The sequence below is a fragment of the Porites lutea genome, chromosome 8 (genome assembly GCF_958299795.1).
Source record: "Porites lutea chromosome 8, jaPorLute2.1, whole genome shotgun sequence".
Lineage (NCBI taxonomy): Eukaryota > Metazoa > Cnidaria > Anthozoa > Scleractinia > Poritidae > Porites > Porites lutea.
The window spans coordinates 13,575,006-13,593,581 of NC_133208.1; the positions used below are offsets into that span (position 1 = coordinate 13,575,006).

The following is an 18,576-nucleotide window of genomic DNA, read 5'->3' on the forward strand; positions in this document are numbered from 1 at the left end:
ACGTGCGTCGCTCAAAAACGTCGCTGCTTAAACTCCCTATTGCCTTCTGAAAGAAGGTTAGGTTTTTCGAACAAACGCCACCATCAAAATTTTCCAGGTGTATCCCTACGCCCTGGGAAAGGTACTCTGGTATATATAAGCTATATAGGTCTGTTTCGACGCTACTTTAGTAACCTGAGATCAAGCTCTATTTTCGTTTCTCTTCGTAGCGCAACCACGTAGGAGACAATGTATGGAAGCTGCTAAAATTGGGCCTGACTTCAGGGGCTTTATCTCGGGGAACTGGTATTTATTTTGAGCCTCGCTTTGAAGTTAGCCCCATAAACGCACTCCTTATTTGTGATTAGGGAGTCAGTAAGATTCAACGACGTGGACGGCAACGAGAACGTTTAAAAAAAAGGTTTTATAAGCAAAACAACAACTTTACACGTGCACCACGCTTGTTTGCACATTTCTTTGCCCGTTTTTGCAGGAATACGACGTGAAAATGCCAAATTTCGCGTTTCATGGAGTGCGTAAACAAGCAACGACGAAATTTTAATTCTGTTTCTGAATTTGGATATGGTCCCTAGGAATTCAGTTCGCCTACATTTGACATAGTAACTGGGTACGAATAATTGCGATGAAGACTAAAAGAACGCGCATTGAGATTTTAAGTGACGTTCTCGTTGCCGTCGCGTCTTTGGATCTTAAAGTCCCTATTACTACTAGTCGCACACTTATAAATATCTAGTTGTTCCATATTTTCCTTCTCCTCATGAGTAAGGTTTGAAGAAATCTCGTGCCTCAGTCAAATTGACGAACTTTCCTTTGGCAGCATTTGGGCATGCGCTTGTCAAAGAGTTGCGCTGAAAACACTCTATTGACCCCATGAGGTCCCTGAACTCATCATCAGGCTCGTTTTCTATTGCTTCTAAGGGTTTTTCCGTTGTCTTTAGTTTGGGCTCACCCTCATCGTTGATTCTACTCTTTGTGCGAAGTTTTCTTTGTCGTGCCTGTCAAAGTAAACAGTTTTTCACCGATTAACTAGCCTGAATTTCAGACATCTCGGGTAGCATCTCGGGTGCTGGTTAACTTGTTAGAGTGATTTTAGCAAACTCGTGAAACAGGTAGTAGAATACTACCCTCTGTTATATTATACAACTATCCCCCGAAGGGTAGGTTAATAGTGTATACCGAGACGCGAAGCTTCGAGGTATATATCTTGTGCTGTTCACCGACCCTGAGGGGGGATAGTTGTTTTAGTATTTACCAAATCAGTTGGATAAAAATGAAAAAAGTAACTTTTTGTAAATTAAAAATGTCACTTAGTAAGAACTTTGTTTACAATTTACAAACATTTCGGGGAATACTGTCAAGTGCATTTTTACGATTTTGTTGCAAATTCAGCGTGAAAATAATTTTCTACCTATCATCAGTAAACACCGACAAGCCAAAGTTCGTCGCTTTCTTGGTATTTGTTTGTACGACTGCTTCATTTTTCTCTCAAATTTCGCCGTTCGAAAATGTCTGGAAACGAGACGCCATCTTGGCTCCGGTCGCAAAACAGTGAATAGCTAATTATAAGGATATTGCGAGTTACAGGAGCCAATCAAAACGCGCGGAAAGTGCTATTCACTGACTTGGTAAATACTAAATGCACTTATTCTATTGTCTTCTTTTGTTTACCTCTGACTTTTTTGCGCTATTTGTTAGTATCTGTTTCACAGTTCAAGTAAAATCAATCTAAGCCTCTAAGAAACACTCTAATAGGACATACAGGGACGGGGTGGCTAGATGGTTTCAACCCGGTTCATCGTTCTCACAAATCGCACCAAAAAGTTGTAAATATCTTGTGGAATCTTGAATTTGCTTTTTAAGCTTTCATACCTGTATTCAAATTTCGTACTAACCCTGGGTTATCTCAACCTAGCTTTGAACAACCCTGCCAATAAGTGAACTAGCGGCCTCCTCCAGGCGATCAGAATAAACAAGTTATTTACCTTTGCAAATTTGAAATCTAGAGACTGTCATCTAGAGATTTTCCAACCTTGTTCCCAGGGCTCTCTCCTAGGAGAGAACCCTGGGAACGAGGTTGGAGATTTTCTCTTTCACATTACGCCTTACCTCTTACATCAACCCATCCTATAACAGGGGCGGATCCAGGATTTTTTTTAGGAGGGGGTGCACTCGTCTCTTGCTCTACTTCAACACCAATAAACCACATAGTTTTTTTTTGTTTGTCTTTTTTGTTTTTTTTTTTTTGCAGAATACCAATTGTATTAGAAAACCGCAGGTCATCTCAGGGAAGGGTGCGCACCCCCTGCACCCTCCCCCTAGATCCGCCCCTGTATAACCGACGTAACTCGCCCCCGGAAATCCCCATTACCTGTACACGATATCGACTCAGTCAGCCCCCAAATCATTTTCCACATGGGAATTGATCTAATCTAACATTCTTTACGTGATCGTATTAAACGGTAAGAGAGAATGAGCTAAGAGAGCGAATCCCCTATATACACTTCACGCTTACGTTAAAGTAGACGGCGCGATCGCAAAACAACAGACAGACGTTCGCCCGTCTGAACTTAAAAAAGATTTCATGGGCACAGGGATTCGCAATCTTCGCTCATTCTCTATTGCTTTGTAGGAAGAGAAGAGAAGTTCTACAGTTGATTTAACATCCACGGGATATGAAGACCCTTATGTTACAGATGGCGGGCTGTTTGTTCTCCATTGATACTCCCGGATAATCTAGAAGAACTGACTCACCAAAGTCTTTCAAAAAACGATCTCGTTACGAGATTAAGTCGTCATATAGATGAAACACGTTACCTTTACTTGCGTTTCATCCAGGAAATAACTTTTCATAGCTGGGTTGAAGTAGCTTGCAAGCGAGGCCACGCTGGACTCGGCGTGTAGGAAGTGGTCACACTTTGCTAACAACAGAATATCCAGCAATACTTGAGTACCTATAACGCGTTCGTATGGGTCAGCGGGGTTGTCCTCGAACTGAAAATCATGCGAAGGTATTGGACTGTCGTACTTACTTGCTCTGAAAGCTTTGGTGAAAACAACCTGATGACAAAACACACCCAGCAAAGAATAAGTCTCAAATAATTACAGTCAACTCTCTCCAAGACGGACACCTTTGGGACAGGCACCAAGTGTCCGTCTTAGAGAGATGTCCGTCTTATAAAGAGTCAAATAAAGGGAATGAGCAAAGGCAGGGGCCAACTCTAGGTGTCCGTTTTACAGAGGTGTCCCTCTTATAGAGGTGTCCGTTAAGAGGGAGTCGACTGTATTTACATTAAACCAAGGCTGGTTTGCATGTAATTGCTACAATAAGAAGCTTAAGCACGGACGACGGTGATGGCAACGAGAACCGCAAAAAAGCAATAGGCTTAGATTAGCAAAACAACATCTCTGCACGGGCATCGCCATTTTTTGTAGATTTCTTAGTCGTCGTTGCACGGCTACAACGTGAAAGTGCCTAATTTCACGTTTTGTCGAGGACGGGAACACAAGACAACAACTTTCTTCTTCTTTTCCTGAACTTTGAAACAGTCCTTTCTGAATTAAAGTGCAAATCAAATTGCGAACATTTGACGAATTAAACGAGATGGAATAAGGGCGACAAAGTTAGAGGCAGCGCGAATTCAATTTTTAAGTGACGTTTTCGTAGCCGTTGCTGTCGTTGCTTCCCTAATATCGCTGGGATTACTGGAGAGAAAGTTGAGATAACTGGCAGCGATTATAATAAACAGCTCTTCTTGACGATCGCCGTTCTCCTATGCATTTTGTCCTTTAATACAGGGGTCAAGGAAACCTCGTTCCCAGGGCTCTCTCAGTTGCTCGACCCCCAAAGGAGAGAACTTTGTGAGCGAGGTTGAAAAAAAAATCTTGACAGGCGTTTTTCTTTTTAACTGAAAATGCCTGGAAAAGGTCATGTTGTTCGCTTCTGATTAGCCATGTTCCTTAATACAAACTGAGCAATGTAATAGCACTCCTTAAAATACTATATTAATAGAGGTGAAAAAAAGTAGCCGTGAATGACCATACCCCAGCCTAGTCCCTAGGCGTTCTCTCTTGATCCGTTGTCCGCGCGAAGTGTGGGAGAGAGCGGGCGAGAGAACTCAGGCGATTAACTCGGCGAGTATCTCTCGGTGACGTCACAGTTCATGGTAGAGTCCAGGAATGACCGAGTCGAAAACGCCTGGGGACTAGGTTGACCATTCCCTATAAAAAAGAGGGCTTTAGCATCGACGACCGCGACGGCGATGGCAACGGCAACGAGAACATCACTTTTAAAATGAATTCTTTTTTTCAAGCTTTGTCATTTTTATTCCGATTCGCTCAAAATGTCTAATGAGGGCGAATTTTTCCCTGGAGTTGATTTCTTGGGAACTGCACTCAAGTTAAGAAAGAGAAAGAACAATTCGTCGTCGCTTGTTTACGTCCTCCCGTAAAAAGTGAAATTAGGCAATTTCACGCCGTAGTCGTGCAGTGACGGCAAAGAAATGACAAAAAAGCGTGATGCAGGTGTAAAGTCGTTGTTTTGCTTCAAAAACCTATGGCTTTTTTGACGTTCTCGTTGCCGGCGCTGTCGCCGTTGTCGTTGCTAAAGCTCCGTAAGTCAAGACGTCCAAATTTTCATGGCCCGTTTGAGGCCGTATTAACGGAGGTTACAACACAGAGGTGTAGAAATGTTGCCTGTGTTGCGGGTGGTTGCAATCACCAAATGACGTAATAAAAAAGACTAAAAAGACACTCGGAACAACACCCGCTAGGGCTTTCGGATCAATTTAAGCTTCTGGGAAACTGCTCACCTACCCCTCCCCTAAGCCATTATTTTGCCCCAAGCGAGAAGTAAGTGTTAATGTTAGCTTAGGGGAGGGGTAGGTGGGCAGTTTCCTAGAAAGCTAAATTGATCCTGGCTTTCCACAAGGCAACTTTTTAGCACTTTTTATGCAAAATGACGGCAGCCAAATCCTGCTGTTTATCCAGGACAAAAATTATATAGACATAAATAACAAAACAGCAAAGAGAAAAAGCGACTGGAGTTTTCCCGATACTTCATACGGAGAAGCCGAATAAACAGAGAGGACGACCATTAAACCATTTATATACTTATTGATTTCATTATTATTATACTCTTTATTTCATTTCATTTTGAGTTATTTGATTATTATTATTATTATTATTATTATTATTATTATTATTATTATTACTATTATTATCATTATTATTATTATCTTGATATTTCTTTATACATTTTTTATTTATATTTCCAATATTTTTATTTTTTGTGATTTTTTTTTTAAATTTTTAATTTCAATATTATTTTTATTTATTTATTTATGTTATTTTATGTTATTTTATTTATTTGTCTGAATCGTTTCTCATCATTGGCCCATTTAGTTTTTTAAATTACCTTTCTATTAAATTTCCAACAGCTACTCGTCTATACTATTTGAATAGACCTTTTTTACCGATACCGCGGCCATATTGAATTAATTCGATTTAAGGAGTATTATATATAGGATACCCGGGGGCATGAGCGCATTTCGTTTGTATTTTCGAGCGCTTTTCGGGACATTTTTTCTTAAAGTTTTCTTAGAATAAGATTGTAATGGGAAAAAAGATCCTTGTGCCGTGTTTGGATCTAATAATGATCGCCTTTTTCTATTTAGTATTAGAAATATGGTCTTTCACTGTATATTTCCCGGGAAAAGGACGATCATTATATACATCAAAACACGGCACAAGTATCTTTTTTCCCATTACAATCTTATTCTAAGAAAACTGTAAGAAAAAATGTCCCAAGAAGCGCTCGAAAATACAAACGAAATGTACTCATGCCACCTGGGCATCCTATAATACTCCTTAAATCGAATTAATTTAATATGGCCGCCGTATCGGTAAAAAGGTCTATTGTAACGACTTACCGATTCGTCATTAAATCCTCTGAAAAAGGACAGCCTGTCCGTCCGAAATATCGGAAAACTCAAGTCGCTTTTCTCTTAGCTGTTTTGTTATTTATGTCTAACTTTTTGGCAACTTCTCCTCTTTCCTCACTTTGAGTCGTTTTGAGCAACTTTTTGCATTCTGAGCAACTTCTCTAGTTATGTTCTAATTCTGAGATATCAGAGCAGCTTTTAGTGCTTAAATCATTCTCGTCCCCAGAGCCACTCGGCTTAATTTGTAACCGACTACGTGACCAAAAAACGACGGGCTTTGGGGACGAAAATATGCTTAAATTGGCCTTTCTTCCACATTTAACAATGTTTTAGTAGACAATTTATTAATTTCCTTCAGAAAAAAAGGATCCAAATCCTCCCCCTGGGGCAGATCATGGGCGCAAGATAAAAGTCGAGCTGCAAGGTCAGCGATTTTTAGAGAAAATTCTAAATGGTGGACGAAGATTCACACTCGACTGACTTGAGTGTCCCGGGTGAAGAAGGTCATTCAACAATTTAATCGCCTCTTTACATTTATTGGTTTTAATTGAGGACAAAGTAATTAGCAACGCTGGTTACGGCGCAAAATTGCACAAAAATTCTTAGAAATCTTACTTTCGTTGTACAATGTGCACATTTTAGCTTCAGACCAAAAAAAAGTTTTCGTTTATTCGAGCAATTTTTGAGCAACCAAAAATAGTTTCTGCAACAACACCAACAAACATCCAAACAACCAATGTTCACCTCAAACTGGGTTAGAAAAACAAACTAGATTTAATGAAGTCACCCCGCTTCGAAAATAATTGGGAGGCGGGGTAAGGTGGATTTGGAATATTGTGCCTCAACTGAAGGGAATCGAAGCGTTAATCGATGTTGTTTGACCATTTTAGCTCGGAAAATAACAATTGTGCAATCAACAGTCAACGACCCCTTAGACAGCGAAACGTATGGAAGATACAAAGCTGAAAACTGAGAATAATATGCAAAGAACTTACCTTATCATTTCCAAGAACGGCAACAAACTTCTCAATAACTTCGTCGTTATCACTAGCAATAAATATTTTGCTTGGTTGCGGCAGAGCTTTAAGAATTGACTGGGCACTTTCAACCCAGCTCATTAAATGTGGCAGCCTTTTCTCATTCGTCTCCATCCAATGATCTGTGCCTCGAACATGTACCCCTAAAACGGTATTCCTAGCGAGGTATCGTTGATAAAAGTTATTAAGCTTTCGAATAATTCTATTGTTGGGTTTAATGTACTGTTGAAGCATTTGGTTTACTCTTCTTCTCTCTTTTTCTGTTATTATTCTGTTATTGGCAAAGCCAACGGTGTACGATCGATTTCTAAAACTGCTGTTTAAAATTAGCTTTAGATTAGGGTAAGTTCGAAGCATGCTCTCTTCGTTCTCGAGCATCAAAGGGCATAAAACTCGTTCCGCTTGTGATTCCAATAAGCCACTGCCGATGGGTTCAAAGTACCATTCCCACGAATTAACTCTGGGATCCCTAGAACAAACTGACTTACATGCTTTCCAATACACAACTGGTCGATCGCTTCCCAAAGCCTCGCAGAGAAGAATATCGTCAATCGTTCGGAGAAGAAGAGCAGCAAATCCCATGTTCTGGCACTCTGTCAGAGCTGGATCCACGACGCAAACGCGATGACCAGAGGATAATATTTTATTCTCATTGTTTGTTCTCGTTGCAGCAAGGAAACCGTTTGATTTTATGATCTCCTGCAACAGATACTCAGCTTTTAGCGAACGCGTGTTGACTTTCGCTTCAGACTGTAAAACAAAATTGAGTTCACACAACTCTGAGTTGCGCCATCGATAACAGTAGTAAAGTAAATAAAGCGATAGAAAAAAGCCGACCAAAAATGCTCCATGATAGCGAAAAACAAGGTGTTTGAAGAAACGGAGAATCATAACGCAATTGTTCTGTGTAAGTGGTAAAGCTTTTGACCTTCTTTCAATAAAACTGTAAAATGCAAATCAGAGAACGATGTTCAATGTCAGAGTTTTGATTGTTCTCACTGCTAATTTGATCTTTTAAAACAGCTGCTTAAAATAGATAAATATCTCTCTTCCAAAATGGTAATCAGTTTTGCGCGCATGCGCTTTCTGAATGTTTAAAATGGATCTCAACTAAAGCTGATTGGGGCCATCTGAGATCCTTATTATTCTACTTCACTGGGACTGCGTTTTCTTCGATGATAACATTAATCAAAACTGGACTTGTTGGAAAGACCTACTATTCACTGCAGTAGACGAATGCATTCCTAAACGCAAGGGTAACAAGAAACCCAATGCTCCCTGGATCACCAAGGAACTTATTGCCTTGTGCAAAAAGAAAAGATCTTTGTACAAACGTGCTCGCAGAAGTAACAAAGCGACCATTTGGGAAAAATACCGACGACTGAACAATTCTATAAAGAGTCTCTTCAATACAGATCGATACATTAACAAACTAGCCTCCGATCTGAAAGAAAATGAAAACCCAAAACCCTTCTGGAATTTTATTATAAGTCCAAAAGAAGAGGAACTAACAATCTTGTTTCATTAAAAATCGACAATGCTGTTGTGACAGACCACCTCTGTATTCAGTGTTCAGTGCATGAACTCCTCTGTGTTTACCGTCGACGATTATGGTAATTTCCCTACCGCGGATTACGTTGTTGTCATGAGACTCGAAAGTGTCAATGAAGTAAGACGCCTCCTTTTGAAACTCAAGCCTCGCAAGTCCCCTGGGCCTGACAATATCGCCCCTTGCGTTTTGAGAGAATGTGCATCGGAACTGGCACCTTCACTGGCGCCTATATTAAACAAATCATTCTCCTCTGGTTAATGAATTAACCTAATAAATGGAAATGCGCTGATATCACACCGTTACACAAGAAGGGTTCTAAATCTCTCAGAGAAAATTACCGCCCAATCTTTCTTACTTCTCTTGTTTGTAAAATTGGCGAAAAAATTGTTTTTGATAGGTTGCATAAGTTTTGGCAAGAAACTGGTCTGATAAATAACAACCAATTCGGCCTTCTGAAAGGAACATCCACCGTAACACAACTGTTATCATCAGGGTTGGTGGTCAGGGCCACCGAGGAAAAAAATCTACTTCCACTAATGCTGTTACACTATTAGACACGTAAACTGGTAAAAAAAGGGCGAGATAACAAACTATAACAAAATTTACATACAGCACGTAACAAAGGAACGTAATTAACAAAATAGCGGAGAGCGAAAAGGAAAAGAATACACGTTAACAAGTAAGTGAGAAAACGAAAAACAAAAGGAAAGAACCTAGGCGTTGCGATATCGAAGGATCTCTCATGGGATAGTCATATTAGCATAACTGTAAACAAAGCTAACAATCTATTAGGTCTAATCAAATGTTCTGTTGGCACCACCAACGTAAATGTTTTCTCAACGCTGTATTTACCTCTGGTACGACCAATTCTTGAATACGCTGTATCCGTTTGGTGGAGAGTATACAAAGAAGGGCATCTAGATTAGCACTTAACCAACACAAAGGAGAAATGCCTTGTGTCGATCGTTGTAAATTGTTCAAAAGGCCGTCGCTATCTGACCGTAGAAATTATCTATCTTTAATTATACAAGTTCGTCTTTGGATGCTATCATTTAAATTTTTATGATTTATTCGAATTCTCAAAAGTTGGGTCTACAACAGCGAATCACCCCTTCAAACTGTATGTTAAAAGCTCAAGACTCGCAGGGGCGGATCTAGGGGGAGGGTGTAGGGGGTGCGCCCCCCCCCCGAGATGACCTGCGGTTTTCTAATACAACTTGTATTCTGCAAAAAAAAAAAACTATTTGGTTTATTGATGTTGAAGTAGAGCAAGAGACGAGTGCACCCCCTCCTAAAAAAAAAATCCTGGATCCGCCCCTGCTTGTTACAAATATTCTTTTTTTTATTAGAATAGTTTCAAAATGGAACGATTTACCAAGAGACCTAGTCGAGGCTGAAAGCCTTCATCATTGTAAAAATAAGCTTTATCATTATCTATTTAATAAATTCTAAACTAGAACTGTGCTTTAATTAAGGCCTTGATTTTTGAATACTTGTATTGTATTTGATGTCTTTATCTATCATTTTCTATTTCTGTTTGGGAGTTCTAATATAGGGCTAACCTCTCAACTTCCTTTACAAGATGTCTTTTAATGTTATGTTTTTTCCTGTAAATAAGCTTGTTTACATCTTGAATAAAGTTAGTATGTACGTAGTATGTATGTAAAGCCTATTTTATGGCATTTCTTCGCGATTTCATGAAGATTTTCAAAGCTTTATGTAGCGGTTGCAATGATCTTTGTCTGACAGAGTACAAAAATCATATTTCTTCTCCATTTCTTTTGTTTCAACTTCATTAGCATACATTACCATACCCCAAAACAAAAGAAAAACAAATAATTACCCAAGATAAAAAATTAACTACAACATATAGTAACACGTGAAAATTTAAATAAGAAAAAAGTGAACGTTAAATGTATGTGAAAACAAAAGCCGTTGAAGTAGCAATATAGTGAGATGAAAGAAATTTGAAATGTAAAAATAGTATAATGATTACAAACAGAAGAAGGCCTTCCGAAATATTGGTAAAAAGTATATATATTCCCGACTGTAAAATCAGTCTTGCTTCATTTGTTTAATATTTTCACTTATTGTTGATAAGATCCTCTATTAGGATCCGCTCCCTCTTTTTTGTAAGTTGGTTCCTGCTTCAAAAAATTGAATTCCTTTTTTGTTTGCGGTAATTTTCCTTATATAGAAAATAGGTGGTCTTGAAGCAGAACTCGTGTAGCTAAATGATGGTATCTGGACTCATGCGCCACGGGTATGGTAATTTTCTAAGCAGGATGGATCACAGGCGGCCCAGACGTAGTATGTGTCACTGAATGAATATATTAATATTCACATGGACAAATTAATGCGATGAGTCGTCGAAACTTCAATGAACTAAAATAGTCCAAAAGTCAAAATATAACAAAACAAAGCTAAGATACGTTTAACTGAACGTATCCTTGTCTTTCCTGGCCGGTTAAAGTGGCATTTTGTTGAGTTTTGCAATTGTAGGTACTATCCACTAAAGAAGAATTAAAGGCTGGCTACAAAACAAACGGACCATCTCCACGCGCCTTCACGCGAAGCGCTATAAATTAATTCGAGAATAATCGACGAATCCGCTCCAAATTGCCATCGGCTACTCTGCAAGTAACGTATGCTCCTGCTTCTTGTTCGCTGGCTCCACAAAACCCATCGCAACTGCACAATAATCGCTCGCTCGTCATTAAACACTGTTGACCTTTATGCTTCGATATGACCGCAAACTACCAGGTTTAATACGCGACGTGAATATTCAAGCTTAGCGACCGCGTCCGCGCGACAATGCAGCACTTGCTATGGGAGGGATGGTACTATTGCTTCTAGGTCAATCGACACTGAGCAAGGGTCCGCTGCGTTAGTTTTGGCCATAAAACAAAAGGCGATCGCGCGACCCTCCATAAGTTTTCAACAGGGCAGCCCTGGTTTTCAAGTTCGAATTCTTCTAACGTTCGCTGTCACAGCTGCTGTCACATTGTTCGTCCAGTCGCTTGCATAGGTTCTTGACCCTACTAGACCAATTTGCTTAGATTAATTAAATAAACAGTTCTTTCCAGAACTACGTCTTATTCCACAGTATGTTGTCCAAACTGGTGAAGGAGGACGAGGATTTTCCGCCCAGGACAAAGGTAAAATCTGGCGTCGGCTATGCAGCTGAATAGAAGATACAGCTGAAGATATGGTAAAGTAAAATTTATGTGCGCGATATCTTTTTTATTATTATTATTTTCAAAACTCAGGGGTACCCAACGACGATTTCCCCCTAAATGCATTGAAAACACATTTAAGGCTGTCCAGAGTACTTTCAAATGCATTCTAAGCGGCGCTAATACGTAAATTTAGTCAGGAGGGCTAAAAGTGAAGCTCTTGATAATATTTATAGTTTGCTCATACTAATCATAAAATCGTGTAATGCTAAGCGGAGAAGGCAACGAGACAGGGGCACCCAACGACAGTTTCCTCAAATACATTGAAAACACTTTTTAGCTATTCATAAAGTACTTTTAGCTCTATAGAAATGCATTCTAAGTGGCGCTATCAAATTTGTATCTCTGTGATCGGCCATTCTAGGGGAACTTGAGTCTTTTCGAAATTACGAGGAATTAAGAATTATTTTCCCCAAAATTTTATATGCAATGTAACGTCTTACGAAGGAGATAATTTTTCAAATTCCTTCTTTCATCACATTTTTGAATCCAAAAATTTTAGGGTTCCTTCAGTTTTACTCGCTAACTCGGGGAGTGAAATGTGAAAAATTAAACTTCAGAAAATCGTAGGGAATTTATTAGCAAGATTAGATGACCATCAAAGATTGTACATGAATGGAATGGTCATCTAGAAATTTTTAGCCAAGTGAAAGAAAATTCCAGGCAAAATTTGCTTCTCCGAACAGATATTTTACAGAAACAGTCGTGGATGCCCTTGACCAGAGCTGTGAAAAAAACCAACAATAGGTCTAATTGCAGCACACTTTCTTGTACATTTCCTTGCCGTTGATTTGCATGACTGCAACGTGAATCGTCCAGAAAACTTCCTGGTTTTCACTTTTCGTGGAAGAAATGTAGTACATGTTCTTGTTCACTTTTCCACTGCCGCTCATTTTTTTTAGCTCCGCTATAAAATTCGTATCTGTTCGGTGATCCTAGGGCAAATTGGATCTTTTTGAAAATTACAAGGGCTTCAATATTATTTTCCTGATTGATTGACCTAGAAGCAATAGTATCATCCCTCCCATAGCAAGTGCTGCATTGTCGCGCGGACGCGGTCGCTAAGCTTGAAAAATCACGTCGCGTATTAAACCTGGTAGTTTGCGGTCATATCGAAGCATGAAGGTCAACAGTGTTTGTTTATGGGCGAGCAATTATTGTGCAGTTGCGATGGGTTTTGTGGAGCCAGCGAACAAGAAGCAGGAGCATACGTTACCTGCAGAGTAGCCGATGGCAATTTGGAGCGGATTCGTCGATTATTCTCGAATTTATAGCGCTTCGCGTGAAGGCGCGTGGAGATGGTCCGTTTGTTTTGTAGCCAGCCTTCAATTCTTCTTTAGTGGATAGTACCTATAATTGCAAAACTCAACAAAATGCCACTTTAACCGGCCAGGAAAGACAAGGATACGTTCAGTTAAACGTATCTTAGCTTTGTTTTGTTATATTTTGACTTTTGGACTATTTTAGTTCATTGGAGTTTCGACGACTCATCGCATTAATTTGTCCATGTGAATATTAATATATTCACATGGGGTCGGGACATTTGACTTTGACCGACAGAAGCCTGGTATTCCTGGTATCAATTCAGAAGCGGTTACCAGGTCCGTTCCTCGAGGCTTTCTGAAATTAAAGTCACGCTGTTGGAGAAAGGTATGAAGTTTTCATTTGTTTTTATCGCCATAATCCGATACTTTGAACTGTCTATAATGTCTATTTTAAGAAAGTTTTTATCTTCAAGTTCCCATCTGACTGTAAAACTCGATTGAAATCGAATTCCACCATGAAAGTCAGAGGATTTTTTACGAGTCACTGATCCGACATGTTGACCAGATGTTATAAAGCATTTTACGTTTCATTAATATTATAATAGCACGGTCAGTCTTCCTTGAGTGATTTTGTTGTTCAAAATAAGAAATGCTAGTGGAGATAGAAAATACTTAATTACAGCGAGTAACTTAACGGAGCTTACGTTAACTTAAATAAAAGTAGTAAGATTGTACATTTCAAAATGTTCTTTTATTCGTTTTATATAGTATTATAGTATTGTTTGTTTAGATTTTTCCCCTGGGGTGGGGTCTCCTTTGACACTTTTGATTGACCTTTCGTTTCCCACCCTGGGGAATTTGATCAAAAAATTTTAAAATTTGTCAAATCCCCACCCCTTGCCCGCACTCCCCCCCCCCCCCGGGGTTTACATTGATAGGTGCATAAGGAGTCAGACGAGAGTAACCAAGCCTTTGGGTCTAGTCTCCCACGTTACCGTGTTTTGTCTCGCCAGCCAACGGAGGCTGGACGTTACGTGACGAGACAAAAAAGGGATGCCTCGGAGACTCCTTTATGCGAGGCCACGACGCCCGAGGCCCAGTCTTCATAGTACAGTAAACACCCGCTAATAATAACCTGTGGTTTAAGAACCAGTTGGCAGGAATTGGGCACTTTAATACCGAAAAAATATAAGAACTTGTTCAACCAAGCCAAATCAAGCTGGTTCTTATATGTGGGTTACAGGTAATACATGGTTCAATTTGACCTGTTACCATCCCCCCCAGGCAACCCCAGGGACAAGTCCAGCCCTTCGGCCCCGGGGTGGGGAATTGTCTCTTTCTACGTGCCAGGGGTTGGGGAATAGACCACCAAAAAAGAAAAAAAAATTGCAAATCCTTGGGGGTATATCCGGGCGAAGCATGGTTACAGGTCAAATTGAACTATGCATAAATTAAGATAAAATTTTAACCCGAGTTTGACTTCGAGATTGACAGTCAAGAAGATACGGCATCAAACTGTAATTACAAATAGAAGTATTGCTGTAATTCCTGCAACGAAAGGTCCACGATACTGGTGCCAAGAATGTGATTAATGAAAATATTTCGAACAGACGCACCTTAACGCTGTATCATTTGAATCAAGAGCCTATTTATCAGCTCCTGATTCACTTAACGCTACACGAGGAAGACTTCCTAGTAATAGGTATGTGACATATGCATATGGGGGAGGGGGGGGGGGGGTCCCATGTCGCCCTTCTGAATGTTAAAACGTCTCGTGGTTGTGTTTATAAATGCTTGTCGCTTATTGTCGGCTTTGCCGTGACTGTCGCAATTTGGCCGAAGAAGGTTGTCTCTTGTCGCGATTTCATTTTACACGCTGTCGCTACATTTTGGGCCATGTCAGTCGCTTGTCGGAATTTGCCCTGGCAAGGTCTCTTGGACTAAAAGTCGCTGCCACCCAGTATAAAAACTTTCTCCCCCGGGTGCCATTGCAGACGCAGATTAGACAGTGAAAATGACATCCTTTACTTTGAATCATTTTGCTTTGCTTATTCAATTTTCACTCGAGAAGATGCATGGGCTTTCGATGCTCGCGTTATTTCAAGTTCGAACGGACAAGTTTGTCCCTGAATATGATACACTCACTCACTCACTCACTCACTTGGTCGCCCGAAGGCGGGCAACAACTAGATCTTTCCACAGCCTCTTATCAGCCATCAGTGCAGCAATCACACTTGCTTCGAATGCCCCAGTAGTATACAAAAGCGATTTCGAATCACGTTAAATCAATTTGCATGACGTGTCTTACCCGTCGTTAACCTTTCATTGTATCTATCCACAATTTAGTCGTTCAACGCTATTTTGGACATGGATGATGGACAAATTTTATCTTTCAGATTTTTTGAACTCGAATCTGACGTGTAGTGATAAATTGATAACAACATTTTATAATAGAAACTTTATTTGTGTTTTTGAATGTACAATTGTAAATCTCGCTACGTATAGGCAATTTACAAATGCTGCTTGAGATTGGATTATTAAAAAGAAAAAACAAACCAAAAACAAAAACAAAAAAAACAAAACAAAAAACAAAAACAAAAACAAAAACAAAACAAAAGCAAAAAAGAAAAAAAAAAATCAAAATTGCATTAAGTCTGGGCTATCCTAGCCTGAATTTCATCTATCCCAGTTCCTATTTCTACAACAAAAGATGTAATATGTTGCTCTAATGGCTATATTTATCATTTTCTTGATTATAATTTTCACCAGTTATTATTGAGGGATTCAGAAAACCATTAACATCTGCATAGAGTGAAGAGTGAACATCAATTACAGGTTGAAGTGACTTGGCAATGAATAATAATAATAATAATAATAATAATAATAATAATAATAATAACGATAATGACAATTATTTTTATCTCACAGGGTAATAATAAAATTTATAGAGTGCTTATCCGTTTAAGCACCAGGCGCATAAATTTCTCTATTGTCTATTTACTACAAACAAAGTTTGAACAACAAATCTTTAAAAACTGAACACTGTGTTTTTTATTGTAACAAATACTTTTAGTATACATTTTATAAATCCGCGGTTGCATATATCTTGCTACAACCTCTTTACAATTCTTAAGCTACAGTATTGGCACAACATTACTGTACTGCAGTGTTAACATATTAGTCAACAATGATAAATAAATATTAACTTAAAATAGAATAGTAGATTTTTTGAGTTACCTTATTATCACTTCTACCACTAAGAGTGATATTGAAATTTTTTTTGAGGTACAATTATATTTTTTCAGTTCCAAGCAACTCAAAGAAAAATGAATTGCTTTATGGTCAAGTCATCTCACAATATTTTTGTTATTTGCAGAATAAGAGCAGCAAAATTATTGTTTGCTTAAAACTCACCCCTACAACAACGAAACTGGCAGCAGGATACAAAGAAAGTCAGTTGTACAGCTTTCCTTTTGGGCAAGCTGAAGCTAGCACGTACTAGCCAAACTGTCATCTTGACTTGCCCCCTAAAATAATATTTTTTGATTTTAATAGCATGATTGATTAAAGTTCTTCTGTAATAATTATTTAAATTCCCCCCAAAACTTCACTGGCCTGTCGGGCAAGTTAAGAACAGAATTCACTAGCCTGATAGCAAAATCCAATAGCCCCGGGCTATTGGACACGACTTCCTTTGCACGACGTAGCAGTAAAGCAGATTTATGGCATATTTATCAAAAGATTCTACACTGTATGAGAACTTGTGTTTATCTGATTGCAGCTTCTTATTATTACATCTTTCAGTAAAAAAAGTTACCACACCCAACCTAGAAATAATATAATATATCCTCATTTAGGTGCAACTATTTTTAGAGGGAATATTCACTGTCTTATTTTCTTTGATTCAACATGAACACTAATTACAACTGTGCTATTGTTTATATTAATTCAGAGTTCTACTTTAATCAATCTTATGTACATTGTACATAACAGAGGAGATGCACTGAATGGAGTCTTTACTAATTTAATGTAAATAATTTGATCCCTTTCTCTTCCTGTGTTCATAGCTAGCAAAAATCAACGTCTATGAAAAATCCCACATTTAAAATATAATTATTGTCAATTAACTTTTTCTTTTTCATTTTTTTTTTGGGGGGGGGGAGGGAGGGAGGGGGTGGGATAACAAGAGACCACAGTCTGTCGCAGAAGGGTATCATCAACCACCTTTAGATGGCTGTCTCAGAGAATTTTGCCACGTGTGTCCCTGAACAACTGCATTCTATCAGAGGGAACTTAAAGTGGCAATACACACAGGGTCCCCAAGATAGCAGAGGCAAATTCCATTAACTAGTAAACTCTATCTACTATAAATTTGATATCGGCAGTCACTTGTTTTTAACTTTCCTTATGAAGCTAGGAGCACCAACAAATAAATGTTTTAAATATTGAATTTTGTAGGTGAGTTAAATTAAACGTTTTTGCAGACAAGAGTGAATGTTGCCTGTGTCAGTAAAATGTTTTGATCTGGAACTCGTACTTGAGGATTTGACCCAGAAACAGAAAAGACACGTACAGGTTAGAACTGCAAACTGCATTTCTAAAATCTAAGCATAACAGTGAAATGATGATTGATGCTTGTGTGGCACATTAAATCATAACTGTCCAAAGTTCTAAAAATACTGCAGACTGCCCCTTATAAGCCCTGCACTCGTACATTATTTTTTTTAAGGGGTTTTAGCAGGGCTTATAAATGGCCAGAGGGGATTATATCTGAGGGGGCTTATATAACCAGAAGAGATAATGACTTCAAAGCAAGCTATTGCAGTGCTGATCAAAATACTTTTTGTATTCACTGCTTCAAAATGTCAAAATAAATCCTATATCTTATATTGGATACATTGTTTTAGTAAAATCCAACTAGTGGTCTATTATCAATGCTGCATTCTGATTGGTTGAGCTGCTACTTGGCTATATGTTATAGCCCACTAGTAGTGAAAAGGATTAAAGTCTAGCTTTAACTAGCTAAAATTTCTTATTCTCGATATTTTTGATCAAATTGCTGGATTTTACTAAAACAATTATTTCTCTTGCCCTCATGGCCTCTGAGTTAATAGCCCATTCGGCCTTCAGCTTCCTGGGCTATTGACTCAGAGCCCATTTGGGCTCGAGGAATAATTGTTAATTATTTACAGGTAGATAGGCCTATGACTTACCCTACGAGCAGTGGTTTCTCCAGGCCGGACGCTACGCTACGAAGTTTCTCTCCCTTCGTAGCATAGCGTCCGGCCTGGAGAAACCACTGCTTGCAAGGTACCTATAACTGGGAGGGGGGGGGGGGGGGGGTGATGAGCTTATACAATAAGTGAACAGCGCCACAGCAGTTTTTGGTACTGTAACACTGTACAAGATCAACATGTCTGCAGACTAGGTCTTGTACCAACACAGGGTTGTTAATTATAAGGGTGATAACTTTATACCAGTAAATTTCTCCTACTAAATTTTTCCCCTCAATAACAGCCTTGGAGATATGTGACGTTTTTAAGTTCG

The 18,576-nt window shown here is 39.0% G+C and overlaps 1 protein-coding gene across 1 annotated transcript; it reads right to left on the minus strand.

The window, feature by feature from the left end:
• Window positions 1-755: 755 nt before the first annotated feature.
• Window positions 756-9,445, minus strand: LOC140945216 (uncharacterized). The gene is made up of 4 exons (XM_073394267.1): window positions 9,381-9,445; window positions 6,935-7,919; window positions 2,815-3,057; window positions 756-995 (listed from the first exon to the last, which is right to left on the minus strand). The coding sequence occupies exons 1-4, from the start codon at window positions 9,443-9,445 to the stop codon at window positions 756-758; spliced, it is 1,533 nt and encodes a 510-aa protein (XP_073250368.1).
• Window positions 9,446-18,576: the final 9,131 nt, after the last annotated feature.